Raw genomic sequence first — 14,445 nt, forward strand, 5'->3', positions numbered from 1 at the left:
GTACTGCGAAAAACTAGGACTAGGAAGGTTCATTCGTCGCTAGCTTGGTGACCAGGGTTGTTAATGCGATACATTTTTCACGATAATTTATCGGCGTTACTCGTTAACGATAATGTATCGTCATCGGAAACTCCGTTAACGATAATGTATCGTCGCCTTCATCGTCATCGTCGATAATTGTATCGTCGCTTTCATCGTCATCGTCGGTTCATCGGTTATCGCGATACATTTTGCGTTACTTTCCCGTTTATTGGAGTTGAAGTTAAAGCGGTTAACTTTCAATTGTTTAGAAATAAATACCTATTGAAGGACATGTTGTTGGCAGTTGAAAATCAATAGTTTTGGTCATTTTCTATGCACAGCGGGGTCTGACGATGCGTCAAAATGAAATTATTTCAACTTTTCGGGAAAATGTATTATGTTGAAGGGAAAGTTGTTGGCAATTGAAAATCAATAATTTTGGACATTTCAATACGCAGAAGGGTCCGACGATGTATCAAAATTGAATTTTTTCAACTTTTCGAGTAAGTTGGTGCACGGAAGAGTCCCAGGTGCACAGTGTTTCCAAGCGGCAAAAAGGTGATCAATATTGTTTCGACCATGAAGAAAACAAATTTTGAGCTATTGTGCAATTAGTAATTTTTAGCACGCAAAAACATATATTGAAAAAACTACTAAACCACTATTATTAGGCCATTCACAAATTACACCACACATTTAAGTCGTGTGGTGATTAACAGATTTTATTATAATTTTAATTTAAACCAGAAAATTTCGGATTTTGAAAAGGAGAATATACATACATATTTCCAATGTTTGATTTCCTTTTCTAGTTGGGAAGCTTTTAGCCCCCTCCTCCGTTTCTTCTCTCCACTATGTAACAAGATGCTTCATGTTTCTTTCTTTTACCCTTAAATATGTAGTGTAATTTATGTACGGTCTCATAATAGAGTTTTAATCGTTTTTTGAATACAGTGAAGACCCGTTTTTATCAGCCCCTTGGCGAATTATAGGCTGATAAAACGATGACATTGACAAAATCGGCACATATTTTTCTGGTTCTGAAGAGACGAAGTCGAAACGCAAACATCTGGACTAACATATATTTTTTCTTTCTTTTTAATAAACCGGAGCGGTTAAAATATTCTTCTTTAGTTCCTCGACAAAGTCTCATAACCCGTTCTGATCATTTAGTAAAAAAAATCCCTTAAGGAGGTCTTACAGTACAGTATTATTATTTTTGTATATTTTGCATCTCTAAGATAAGAAACATATGCTAAAGAAGGAATTTACTCGAATTTGACTTGAACGTAAGCTAGAGCCCACCAAACGATTTTGATAGTGTTTGTTTTACAGATTCGTATTGGTATTCGTCTGCGGAAATTTGCGGCTTCCGTACCAAAATATCGCTTTTTGGGCACTAAAACATTCGATAACTTCTAAGTTGTAAGAGATACAAATAAACTTACATTACAAAAATTCTGTATTTTCTTATGCTGAACAACATCTTGGAACATTTAGAAATTCTACAAAATTACCAGGAAAAGTATTTTGAAAAAAGCAATTTTCAGGGGGTATATCAAAAAAATCTCCACAAATGTAAATTAAAATCGACAGATAGACACATAGTCTCTTCAGCGAAGTTAATACTTAAGATATTCTCAACAACTTTACCAAAGAAAGTTTTTTTTTATTTTCATTAACATAAGCAAAAACTTTCTTCTCAGCTTTAGAGGGATTAATCACCCAACTAATACTTTTTAAATGCAAAAAAAATATAAATAAACTTTGCTGAAGATACTATAACTAAAAATGTTTTTCGTGGTTTAAAGAATTTCTTTCACCTTTTTGCCAATTTGGATCCTCGAGTGAATTGAAAATGTCCAAAACTATCGATTTTCAACTGCCAACCACCTGCCCTTCCATATAAAAAGTTCGCGAAAAGTTGAAAAAAATTCTATTTTGATGCACCGACGGTACATTGAAAATGCCCAAAACTATTGATTTTCACTTACCAATAACTTCTTCAATATAACAAACTTTCATCATAAGTTGAAAAACTCCATTTTGACACATCGTCGAACCCCCTGTGTATTGAAAATGTCCAAAACTATTGATTGTCAACAGCCAATAACTTTCCCTTCAATATAAAACTCTCCCGAAAAGTTCCAAAAAATTCCATTTTGACACATCGTCGGACCCCCCTCTCCCTGTGCATAGAAAATGTCCAAAACTATTGATTTTCAACTGCCAACAACATGTCCTTCAATAGTTATTTATTTCTAAACAATTGAAAGTTAACCGCATCAACTTCAACCCCAATAAACTAAAAAGTAACGCAAAATGTATCGCGATAACCGATGAACCGACGATGACGATGAAAACGACGATACAATTATCGACGATGACGATGAAGGCGGCGATACATTATCGTTAACGGAGTTTCCGATGACATTGACGGGTGGTTAACGTTATCGACGATGACGATTAATTATCGATTAACAACCCTGTTGGTGACATTCGCCGCTAGCTTGGTGATATTTCATCAGGAACATCGAGCGAAATTTCTGACAGTTACAACCAAAACATTTTATCTTCGTTATTCATAGCAATGGATGATGACAATGAACCGGCGGCATCAATACCTCGTAGCAGCTTAAGAAAGATTGGAGCCTGTATCGTCGTTGTCTCTCTTTCTTTTAGCAGAATTAAAGGAAATTTACCGTGGTCCAGGAAACGGCGTTTTTGGTACAGCGTCGCTCGTATAGAAATGTACAGTAACAAAACCATGATTTTCACTGTGACAGTACAGTAATTTTACAATAATTTACAGTAAGTTTTAGTGTTATGCTACAATACAAAAACAATAAACTTTAACGTTTTTACAGTAAATTTCAATGTAAAATAGACTTTTACAGTGAAAAAGGGGTGTTGTTATATATCTTAACATTAAAAAAATCAATCAATCCTTGCATTTTTTTTCTCGAAAACAGTAAAATTTAATGTGAATGCACTGTATCAGTTTTTTGCTGAACAGTGAAATTTATTGTTACATGCACTTTTATTATAAATCTACCGTGAGAACTTGGCATCGAACAATGTTGAAACAGTAGTAACTATAATATTTATTGTTTTATGATTGTTTGTAAGGTAAATGCTATTGTAAAATTCTATCCGGGCGATTAACGTTTTGAAGTTGGTCCGAATTTCCACCTTTAACTCCTCCAATATGTCGTTGCGAATAGGATGGTGGATATTTTTATATAGAACATTGCATGAAAATGTATAACCTCACTTTTTTGATCATTCAGAGAGCTTGTTTACTTAGAAAATGTTTGATTCGTGCCAGTACAAGAAATTTGTCATTTTTCCGAGCATTTTAGTCGCATAACGTTATCTTTCAATGCCCCATACTGCGAGTGGAAGCGATGGTGGCGGAGTGGAGAGGTAGCGGTGTAGCGGTAGTATGGCTGTTGCGGTAAATCAGCAAACTGTTTTAGCCTGTCCAGATTATTCTTAGATGTTGCGTGGGAACAAAACACTGTCATTCGGCAAGTGAACACGGTGGTTGGCTATCAAGCCTGAACAGTTTTGCAGGATACTGAGGCGGATATTTACAACGATAAAAACAAAAATTTAAGAGAACAGAAAAACAGCGTAAACAATCACAAACACTGCTAGGAAGTTATCATACCTAGAAGACGGTTATATCAGAGTCGCTAGAAAACACAAAAAACACCAAACATCCAACAGCGAAAACTATAGCTACTCTAGTGACGACGACATGGATACAAACACAAGCGAGGGAGAAGGCAGACGGAACGGCAAGAAGCGGTAAGCAGTGCGCCCAGGATAAACGATAGCAATAATATTCGGATATTTTTTAAATTTACTTTCCGTAAATTGTATTTTTCGTTTCTTGGGATTGTATATTATTTCCCAAAAAGGCGAATGACATTTGAGGTTAAAACCTTAATTAATAATAACAAACAACCGTTCTGGGTTTCATTAAACGTGGTAATCACAGGTGAGAAAGTGCAGATGTTTGTAGAATTTTAGTGCTTTAGTGCTGGTGCTTTCTCTATGATCTATGTTAGCGAGAAACCATCAAGCTGAACTATTGTGAAATTCGTGAACTGTTTTATACATGTTTTCAGTCCCTCGTGCGTTTATAGGTGAATGGCCCATTATGGAAATATTGTCAAAGTTATGCATAGTATTACAATAGTCAATAATAAACCTTATTATGTATGTCAATGTCGAACTGCATGTTTCCAGATTATTTCCAAGAATAAATCCGTGGTCTAATTAAATCGTTCACATTGCACAAACGCTTCTCATTACCATTTCGGACATTGAATTTCGAAAGCCAGTCCGGCATTAGACAAACAAACAAATACGGTAAAATGTATCGAAATGCACAAACGCTGTTTCCGATACAAACCGAAAGTCATCGGTTAGCAGCCCGCAGCCATAAGTTCACTGTTGGTTTTCAGCACGAGAACTTACACTTGAAACAGGTAGACCCCCCAGCGGGACGACTTTAACAGAACAAAGCTCTTATTATGCTCAGCTGGACGTATCTACAAAACATGCCTGGGAGAATGCGTTCATCGTACGTCAAATGAGTAATGACAAATCGATTGCATATGATTCATACCCGAGATGATTGTTGAAGCAACACACAACCAAAGGACCGTTAAACACCAGGACTCTCCACGTGGTAACACATATTAAAGGGAAAGGAAAACACTGTTAGCTTAATTTAATGTTATAAAATGACTCGAGCAACATATTGAGGCAGCTCCGGTATCATTTCTATTTGACATTAGACCGGAATATTTTCTGATTGAAGAAAGTCTGTGTCTCCATCCAGAAAGTTGAAACCGCGAGTTGCCTACATTTCACGTTGCATAGCTGTGAGCCTGGTATATAATCAACGCGTGAGTCTGTTCTCGATTTGATAACGACCGTTAATACTGTTCGAATCGCACGAAACAAAATGACGCCGATGGTAACGGTCGGAAACAGAAATTGACACGTGTTTGTATGACGGCGGCTTGTGAATTGAGGGTGTTCAACTGAAGTAACACGGATTCAATTTATCATCGGAAATGATTGTCATCTCGTGGAGTCATGTTCAGGGGGAGAAAAATCCATCAAATAGACAGCCGTGTGGAGTTAATCATAATTTTAAAGGCCATCTTTTCTGCATCGGTCTAGATACTTGTGACTCAACACTTTCTAAGGAAATAGAAAATTTCGGCCTAAAACGATCTTTGCTTCCCACACGAACAGCGAATCAATCATTTAATTTTTGAAAAGCTTTAGGTTAAGGGGATTTATTATTAATGGTCATGAAAAAATAATTGAAAAATTAGAATTCAGAACAAATTCAAAATTGTACAGTAAGGTCGAAACTTAAAAAAAAATAAAATAAAAAAGCCACTATAAAAAAGTTTGACAAAATTTGCTCGAAAATTGTACCAAATCTATCTTAAATTATTATCCCTCCGGCTCCCAACTCTGCCTTTAAGGGTTTTGGAATATTTGGAATATAGAATACTCAAAACATTACTACAGAAAACCTTTTCAGAATATTCACAACATAAGACAAAAAAACCAATTTGGATACGTCATGACAGTTATATCTGTCCTTGAAAAAAGTATAGATAAATGATATATTAAGAAAAATTACTTCAAGTTAAATGCTATATAAGTTAACAAAAGCAAATTTATTTTTTTAATGATCGGTGAAAAAGATATTGAAAACTGGTTAAAACACCTTAATAAAAATTAAGGTGTCCATCTAAAAATGTACGTTAACAAATTTTATATAACTTTTCTGAAGACACTAAAGCACTAACATTCATGCCCGTCCATTTTTCGATTTGGGACCACAGTGTGTCGTCAAGGACCGTGTTGTCTAGTAGTCGCCATATTGACGTGTTGAGCGTTATTGATCCTAGGCTTCTAGGACCGAATGTAGAAATTTCTGGACGTGACCGATTCATTATCAAGCGAGCATGGGTGTTTGTAGGTTCTCGCTTAAGGCCGCGTTTATAAGTTTATTGGTGCTATTACATTTAATTGTTTTAATGGCGACGAGATTGTGGGCGTAAGTATGTGTGGTTGATTGTAATTACATGTTCAGGTTTTGCGTACAGGTTTGTGTTATCGCGATATCATGAATGCCACGAGCGTTCGTACGTTTGGAATGAGAGAGAGATTGATTAAGAGTGTATACGTGAGAATATGCAATTGATTGTGTTGTGTTAGTATGAATCTAATTTAACATATTGTAATAAATTATTTCCGGTATACAGCAGTAATGGAAAAGCAAACGAATGGAAATACAACAAAAACAGACTAATGAAGTAGAAGAATGCCAACAAATGGTCAGGCTTGTTATTTACTCACACAACATGCCACAAAGAGCGAAACACACCGATAAAAATAGAGTAGCACAAAAACACTGCGATGTGCAGAACGACCGCACAAAGAGAAACTTGAAAACGAAAAAGAGAAAGTGTGCACCAAGAGCTGCACAATTTCGATCAAAGAGTCACTTTGGAGAGCCACTTTTTTGTGCCTCCCCTCACTGGCAAGCAGCTAGAAAGGCGAATCAAACCACAATTCATTATTTGCTCTGAGGTGCATTACATCCCTGCAAATGGTACCTTATTTATTAAATGCAATCTTCCTGAACGAATCAAATCGAATTGAAAATCTCAAAAAAGTGACCAACGAATCCTAGGAAGGAAAAAAATACACGCGAGCCAATAAATTATCAACTATTCTATCATATACGCCAGTTCTGCATCCATTCCATCTGTTCGGATAGAACTAAAACCCTTTGTGTAGCAGCTAATTTTCAGCAGCTCAAACTGTGAATATAATTTAATAAAATTAACCATTTGTTTAAACTTAAATACACTCGACTCACAATTTGTGGTTTTACCCTAGTTGAATCTCTTCTCACCGTCCGGTGTAATGAATCCGAAAATATACTATCCTGTTGTTTTCTTGAATAGTATCAGTAGATAAATTTTCAATAAATTCAATTTACTTACAATGTCAATTCTTATCCTCTACCTGATCCCAGATTCTTCCGTGTCCTTTCCTCTTCTCTGCTAGATTCCTTCGTAGGTGTGTCTACAGGTAGGTTACAAACGGGTAAGTAAACTGTTTCGCCTAACACTTAATTTTAAATGAATTTTGCTTTTACTTACAGGTCGACACAACAACTACAAACTACTAAATCTCTACTTTTCCCAAATATCAAAAAAAAACTTCTTCTACACTCTGCCAATTCGATTCACGATTTCCTTCTGCTACTATTTGTTTATCAACACATATCCTCTGTCAATATGGAGAGGGTTCAACCGATTCGGCACATTAGTCGATTGGGTCAACTCCAGTGTGCCCAGCGGTATTGACACCCCAGCCCGTAACATCCGGTATTTCCTCGGAACATCCGGATTTACCATCCTTGATTTCTAGCACCGCCAGATTCGCGACGGCTCGTCTATGGATCCCTGTCGCAGTCCTTATTTTCGCTTCACGTATCCGACCATCGGACCCTTGAACCACCTCCTCGACAATTCCTCTAGACCAATTCTTCCGGTCCTTACCATCCACGACGAAGACAAGGTCGCCTGCTTCCAGCGGCTTTCGTTCATCATACCACTTTGTGCGACGGTTTATCGTTGGCAAATATTCCTTGCTCCAACGTTCCCACATCCGGTCTGCCAGGTACTGCGATCGCTTGTACACGTCACGCAAAGCCTCCGCTAGATTCCCACCCCTGTCCACTAGGAGATCCGCGCCCTTTACTATTCCTCGTAGAAAATGGTTCGGTGTCAGAGCTTCATTTTCGGCAGACGCCTGAGGCATGTACGTGAGAGGACGTGTGTTTATCATGTCCTCTGCCTCCGCCAGTGTTGTCACCAGAATCTCGTCTGTCAGCTTCCTTCCATCTTCCAATGCCTTCATTGCCTCCTTCACGGAACGAACCATTCGCTCCCATGCACCACCCATGTGCGGGGTGCCAGGCGGAATGAATCGCCAGGCCGTTCTTGCAGTTGTGATTTCCTCCTCACAATCGCCATGTAACGTTTTCAGCATCTCGTTGTTAGCACCCTTAAAGCAAGTGGCGTTATCTGAAAATATAATATCAGGAGCACCCCGCTTACAGGAAAACCGGCGGATGGCCATCAAGCACGATTGTGTTGTCAGGCTGTTCACCACCTCGAGATGCACCGCTCTGATGGCGAGACACGTAAACACGGCCACCCATCGCTTCTCTTTTCTTCTTCCCACCGATACATCTACTGGTCCCAAGTAGTCTAAGCCGACCGAACTGAAAGGACGAATTCCTGCTCTGATGCGTCGAGTCGGGAGAGGCGCCATCATTGGTACTTGTGGACGACATCTATGGACTTTGCACCACATGCACTCCCGCATCACTTCCATAATCGCTGCACGGATATTCGGAATCCAGAACTTCTGACGCAACTCGTTGCAAACCGTCTCTCGATTCGCATGTCCGAACCTTTCGTGGTAGCACTGAATCAACTTCTTGGTGATGTCGTGCTGCCGAGCAAGAATGATCGGAAACTTCTGGTCGAACGAGATGTCGTCCGATTTTTCGAATCTTCCTCCCATCCGCAGCACACCTTCATCGTCCAGTATCGGAGTCAGTTTGACCAGGGTACTCGACCGCTGTATTTTCGAAGGCATCTGTCCCGGCTCCAGATTGAGATTCTTGGTCAACGCACTCATTTCGTCCGGGAAACTGTCGAACTGCGCCTGCTTCCACAGGATCGTTTCGGCTTCCAGGAGTTCCTCCTGCTGGAGCGGTTTTACAATCGCCAAATACTTCGACTTAATCGACCGCTGTTGAGTCTCCGTGGCTTTCGACGTCACGATCGGCTGTCCCATTTTTTTTCGCCGACAATTCGCAATGAAGCGAACCACGCTTGCAGTCACTCTCACCAGTGCCATCCACCGCGAAGTAGCCTTGACGTCGATCAGTTCTTGGAATAGCACTACTCCTCTCGCCTCTTCGCTAGTTTCCTCAAACGGCATCACCTTGCTCGGCCACTCCTCTTCCGGATAATACAGGAATGATTTCCCGTTGAACCACTCTCCGTCGCTGCTCAGCGGGGGCCCGGATCCCCACTTAGTCAGCACATCCGCAATATTCAGCTTCGTCGGCAACCAGCGCCAGTCGATTACCCTTGTCAGTTCAAGAATTTCGCCGACTCTGAAGGCTATGAACTGCTTAAACTTGTACTGATCCGATTGCAGCCAGCTACACACCGTACGAGAATCCGTCCATAAAATGCAACGTGTAATTTCCAGGGAGTGCATCCCTAGAACCGTTCGACTCAGTCGAGCACCGAGGACGGCAGCCATTAATTCCAACCGTGGAATCGACTGACGTTTCAGTGGAGCCACTTTCGCTCGTGACATCACTAAGCTACATCGTACGTTTCCGTTGATCACCGCTCGCAAGTACGCTACACATCCGTATGCGTGTTCACTGGCATCAGTAAAGATGTGAAGTTCCAGCGACTCAACGGCTGAAGACGCAGCATTCCCGAGGTAGCAGCGTGTGATCCGAACTGCATCCACCTCTGGCAGCAGGCCAGTCCATCGCTTCCATAAGCGCCAGCTCTCGTCGTCGATCTCCTGCTTCCAATCGCAGCCCAATCGCCAGAGGTGCTGGATGATTATTTTGCCGTGGATTGTGAAAGGAGACAGCAATCCCATCGGGTCAAAGAATCCCATCACGCAGCTTAATGCAATCTGCTTCGTGGGTCGTTTCTCGTTGCATAAGTACGCCATCATCTCCGGACGGTGCAGCGTAGAGAAGGAAAACTCATCCATGTTTGGATCCCAAATGATGCCAAGAACTCGTTCACTGCAACTCTGCTTGTCCCGACCAAAGTGTACTGGCGTGACTTGCTTTTCTTCCCCCAGCATTCGGAGAACTTCAGGTACATTGGAAACCCAGTTCCGGATTTCAAACCCACCATTTTTGTGAATTGTACGCACCTGCATCGCCCGGTTGATGGCCTCTTCGACGGTGTCGACACTGTCGAAATAATCGTCGACGTAGTGACGATGGATTATGGCCGCTGCCGCCTCTGGATATTGAACAGCGTGTTCTTCTGCGTTCTTGTTTTTGATGTACTGTGCCGAACTAGGAGAGCATGTAGAGCCAAACGTCGCAACGTCCATTACAAAAATGCTTGGCTTCTCCCCGAAATTCTTCCGGAACACGAAGCGTTGAGCCTGTCTGTCGCGTTCGACGATCTTCACCTGGTGGTACATTTCTCGAAGATCGCCACCGAATGCAATCCGTCGCTCCCGGAAACCTACTATCACTTGCACCAGTGGAATCAGCAAGTCGGGTCCCGTCAGTAGCTGCGTGTTGAGTGACACTCCTTGCACCGAAGCTGCGGCGTCCCATACCAAGCGCACTTTGCCAGGCTTTCTGGGATTTGTCACCACATTCAACGGTAGGTACCACACCTTATCTGTTTCCGTACGGATCAATTCTTCTGCAGTTGCCAGGTGTGCATATCCTTTCTGCTGAAACTCTTCTATCTGCCGACAAACGTTCTTGTGCAACTCCGGATTTCTCTCCAGTTTTTTCTCCAGCTGCTTCATCCTGTGCAGAGCCATCGGAAAGCTGTCCGGAAATCGTGGATCATCTGTCCTCCACAGTAGTCCGGTCTCGAAGCGATTTCCCACCCTTTTTGTGGTCCGCTCCATTATCTCTCGCGCTCGTTTATCCTCTGCCGATTCCTGCGCGACCGCCACGACCGATTCCTCCAGAGCGTAGTGGCTTTTCAGCAGGTCATGCAGGGCCTCGTTGCTTACTTCGTGGTGATAACCCATATACCCACCATCAAAAGCAGTGTTCGACTGTCTCGGGCCGTACACAGTCCATCCAAGTTTGCACTTCACCGCTATTGGCTCTGCAGTCGCACCGATCTTCGCTTCCAACGGCACAAATGAATGCACATTGTTGAGCCCTATAAGTATTCCGGGTTGTCCATCGTACGACGCGATCGGTAATCCCCGCATGTGCTTGAACTGGGTTGCAATCTCCTTGGAGTCCAGTTTTTGATGCGGCAACATCAGATTCTCTACCGTTCGAACCGTGTGCAGCAGCACCTTGTCCTTACTTCCGACTGCCGATGCCCACACATTCATCCGGCTGGAATCCTTCTCCACTCGCGTGATATCTGCTGTCCACTTAATGGTCAGCTTCTCCGGGACACCCACAAGTCCAAGACGATCTGCCATCCTTTTCTCGATGAGTGTAACGGACGCTCCTTCGTCCAAAAACGCCAGTACCGTAATCGATCGCCCTCCAAAGTGCAACTGAGCGGGAATCATTCGAAACATAACTTTCGTTTGATTCCAGATGTGAGCACTTATACCAACCACGGTATTCACCGGATGCATCAACGGATTGTGTCGTTCTCTGCATTCTCCCACATTGCACTGTATTTTGAAACCGCACCGTCCGCTGTGGTCATTCAGACAAACACAGCAAAGTTTCCAGTGATTCACAACCTTCAGCCGGTCAACATATCGTAATTTCTTAAACTCTGCACAATGCCGCAGACGATGGTCAGTACACTGACACACTTTGCACGGCCGAAAGCTTGTCCGCTCGACGTTCGCGGTTTCATCCAAGTTCTCCTCTTCACTATGGTAGTACATTGCTCCTCTCCCTTTTGCGTGTTCTCTCCCGAACTGGCCACCGCTTGCAGGTTTAGTCGCGAGCTTGTACTCCATGCTTACATTCGCTTCGCAAGCGTCCGCCACTATTTCTGACAGAAACTCTGTGAATGTCCTCAATGTTACTTCATCGGCGCACCGCTTGAAGCGAACCCACTGTCGTTTTTCACTGTCAGGAAGCTTGTCGACGAGATCCTGGATAAGCAGCGGATTTACGAGGTGCTGCTTGAGATTTGCTGCTTCCAGATGTTCGCACAGTTGCTCCACAGCGTTCCCGAAAGGGATGAAGCTGGCAAGCTTATCAGCTCTCGGCGACTCCAGTTTGCGGACTTTCTCCAGGTGGCTCTGTAGCAATTGTTCCGGACGACCGTACAGCTGTTGCAGCTTGATAATTACCCTCGGAACGGTCTGCGGAAGAATTAGTTGGCCGCGCACCCACTCTAGGGCCGGTCCCTTAAGGCTCTCCTGCAGTCGCACAAGGTTCTCGACATCGGTGTAGCCGCAGGCTTCGTTCGAGGCTTGATACGTACCGAAAAACAGTGGCCACTCTTCTGGTTTTCCGGAAAAGCAGGGAAGCTTTTTGGTAATCCCATTTCTAGCTGCCAACTGAGCTTTCGTCGGCCCGGTCCGATGTTGCCCCAGCCCGTATTGGCTTCCATCGTTTGCTTGCTCAGATCGTTTCCGAGTACGTTCGACGCTTTTCGCAGATTGAATCTCCGAAATTACCGAACAAGGTTGGTCTTCTTCGTCGCTTTCCAAAGCAGTATCGCTTTCACCGGCATCTTTTTCCAACTGCTCGACGTTGGAAACTTTTAGCGGTTTAACGTTCTCAACTTTGACTTTTTTTAGCTCTTCATCCAGAGCAGCCATCGCCTTCTCAAATGAGCTCTGGTTGGACTTCATCCGCATTATATGCTCCTGCTTCTTCCGCAACGCTTCTGCATAAAGGATGCTCCTTTCCTGCAGCTCCTTTTGGCGCATTTTCTCCTCGAAAAGCATTCGCTTTTTCTCTAACGCACGCTCCATGTTGCTCTCTTCCTCTTTCAGCAACATCTCATCTTCGAGCTCCTGCTCAAGACGCCTTTGCTTTTCTTGCAAAGCCTTTCGTCTCTGCTCTAGAGTGAGCGTACCTGATTTCGAAACGGAAGCTTCCGACGACTCCGATGTCTTCTTCGGCCGAGGCCTTTTGTTCTTCAGGTACTCTTGAGCAAGCACTTGATAAACACCATCAGTGCAGTACCACCTCTTCTCCTTTTTCACCGCTGAGGTCACTCCGACGCATCGGTAGTGGAACCAACGGTTGCAACCGTCGCAGCCTACCATCGCTTCATTTTCGGTGGAAGTTTGGCTACAGACAGCGCACGGAGTCAGCGTCAAATCCAGCTCATTTCCCGCACCGGTGATAGAAATGGGGTCCGACATCTCACAAATTTTTGAGATTGTTCGGATAGAACTAAAACCCTTTGTGTAGCAGCTAATTTTCAGCAGCTCAAACTGTGAATATAATTTAATAAAATTAACCATTTGTTTAAACTTAAATACACTCGACTCACAATTTGTGGTTTTACCCTAGTTGAATCTCTTCTCACCGTCCGGTGTAATGAATCCGAAAATATACTATCCTGTTGTTTTCTTGAATAGTATCAGTAGATAAATTTTCAATAAATTCAATTTACTTACAATGTCAATTCTTATCCTCTACCTGATCCCAGATTCTTCCGTGTCCTTTCCTCTTCTCTGCTTGATTCCTTCGTAGGTGTGTCTACAGGTAGGTTACAAACGGGTAAGTAAACTGTTTCGCCTAACACTTAATTTTAAATGAATTTTGCTTTTACTTACAGGTCGACACAACAACTACAAACTACTAAATCTCTACTTTTCCCAAATATCAAAAAAAAAACTTCTTCTACACTCTGCCAATTCGATTCACGATTTCCTTCTGCTACTATTTGTTTATCAACACATATCCTCTGTCAATATGGAGAGGGTTCAACCGATTCGGCACATTAGTCGATTGGGTCAACTCCAGTGTGCCCAGCGGTATTGACACCATCCATCCAGCTGTAACGGATACTCTGACGAACACATACACAGATATGTGTATGTGTTCGTCGAGTCACATATCAATTGTACACTAGTACTAAACACTACATTTATTATTACACTAACGGCTTCTAATTTTACATTTCATTAATGGTTGGTCGTTAGTTTGCGCTGCTGTAAAGTATGAAAAAAACTCAACATAAAAAAGATTTCAGTTTCCTCGATGCACCACTACCGAGGCGTAATGCCAAAACTATGTTAAATACATTTTCTGTCAGAGGTTATTTGAAACTGGTGCACGAAATATGCTTCATGATATTTGCAATACCGAAAAATCCATCAACCTAGGGTAGGGAACAATCTTCATACAGTTTTTGTAAATGTTTTTGTGAAAAATATTTTGAAATGTAAATACAATTTTAAAAATATTTTGAAATTTAGTCACAATTTTTGTAAATTTGTTGAATAGCCTTTGTAAATTGTGGGCAACCTTTTGTAAAATTTTGAAATGTATTTGTTTTTGTTAAATTGTTGTAAAATAATTTTTAACTCTTTTGTAAAATATTTGTAAATGCACGGAAAATTTTTAAAAATTAGTTTTTGTATTTTTTTGTGAATTTTTATTTTTTGGTCTTTTGA

The 14,445-nt window shown here is 41.9% G+C and overlaps 3 protein-coding genes across 5 annotated transcripts in view; all 3 read right to left on the reverse strand.

The window, feature by feature from the left end:
• The window catches only part of LOC131678974 (protein yellow-like), a 342,660-nt gene that overhangs the window by 162,132 nt on the left and 166,083 nt on the right, over nucleotides 1-14,445 (reverse strand). The gene's annotated exons all lie outside the window — the stretch shown is intronic.
• LOC131678973 (uncharacterized) lies at nucleotides 6,961-9,483 on the reverse strand. 3 transcript variants are annotated; one of them, XM_058959468.1, is made up of 3 exons: nucleotides 7,233-9,483; nucleotides 7,074-7,155; nucleotides 6,961-7,015 (listed from the first exon to the last, which is right to left on the reverse strand). In XM_058959468.1, the coding sequence occupies exon 1, from the start codon at nucleotides 9,475-9,477 to the stop codon at nucleotides 7,399-7,401; it is 2,079 nt and encodes a 692-aa protein (XP_058815451.1). In that variant the 5' UTR covers nucleotides 9,478-9,483; the 3' UTR covers nucleotides 6,961-7,015; nucleotides 7,074-7,155; nucleotides 7,233-7,398. The 3 variants fall into 3 exon arrangements, with proteins under 3 accessions (XP_058815451.1, XP_058815449.1, XP_058815448.1); XM_058959466.1 differs by having other exon boundaries at nucleotides 6,961-7,025; XM_058959465.1 differs by having other exon boundaries at nucleotides 6,961-7,025; nucleotides 7,074-9,483.
• LOC131679613 (uncharacterized) lies at nucleotides 9,480-13,185 on the reverse strand. Its single transcript, XM_058960351.1, has 2 exons — nucleotides 9,549-13,185; nucleotides 9,480-9,484 (listed from the first exon to the last, which is right to left on the reverse strand). Exons 1-2 carry the CDS (start codon nucleotides 13,183-13,185, stop codon nucleotides 9,480-9,482), a joined length of 3,642 nt encoding a protein of 1,213 aa, XP_058816334.1.

Source organism: Topomyia yanbarensis, chromosome 2 (genome assembly GCF_030247195.1).
Source record: "Topomyia yanbarensis strain Yona2022 chromosome 2, ASM3024719v1, whole genome shotgun sequence".
NCBI classification, from domain to species: Eukaryota; Metazoa; Arthropoda; class Insecta; order Diptera; family Culicidae; genus Topomyia; species Topomyia yanbarensis.

Bases quoted from the DNA above. Each gene is read 5' to 3' on its own strand.
- LOC131678973 (XM_058959468.1), bottom strand. From the start codon at position 9,477: ATGTCACGAGCGAAAGTGGCTCCACTGAAACGTCAGTCGATTCCACGG.
- LOC131679613 (XM_058960351.1), bottom strand. From the start codon at position 13,185: ATGTCGGACCCCATTTCTATCACCGGTGCGGGAAATGAGCTGGATTTG.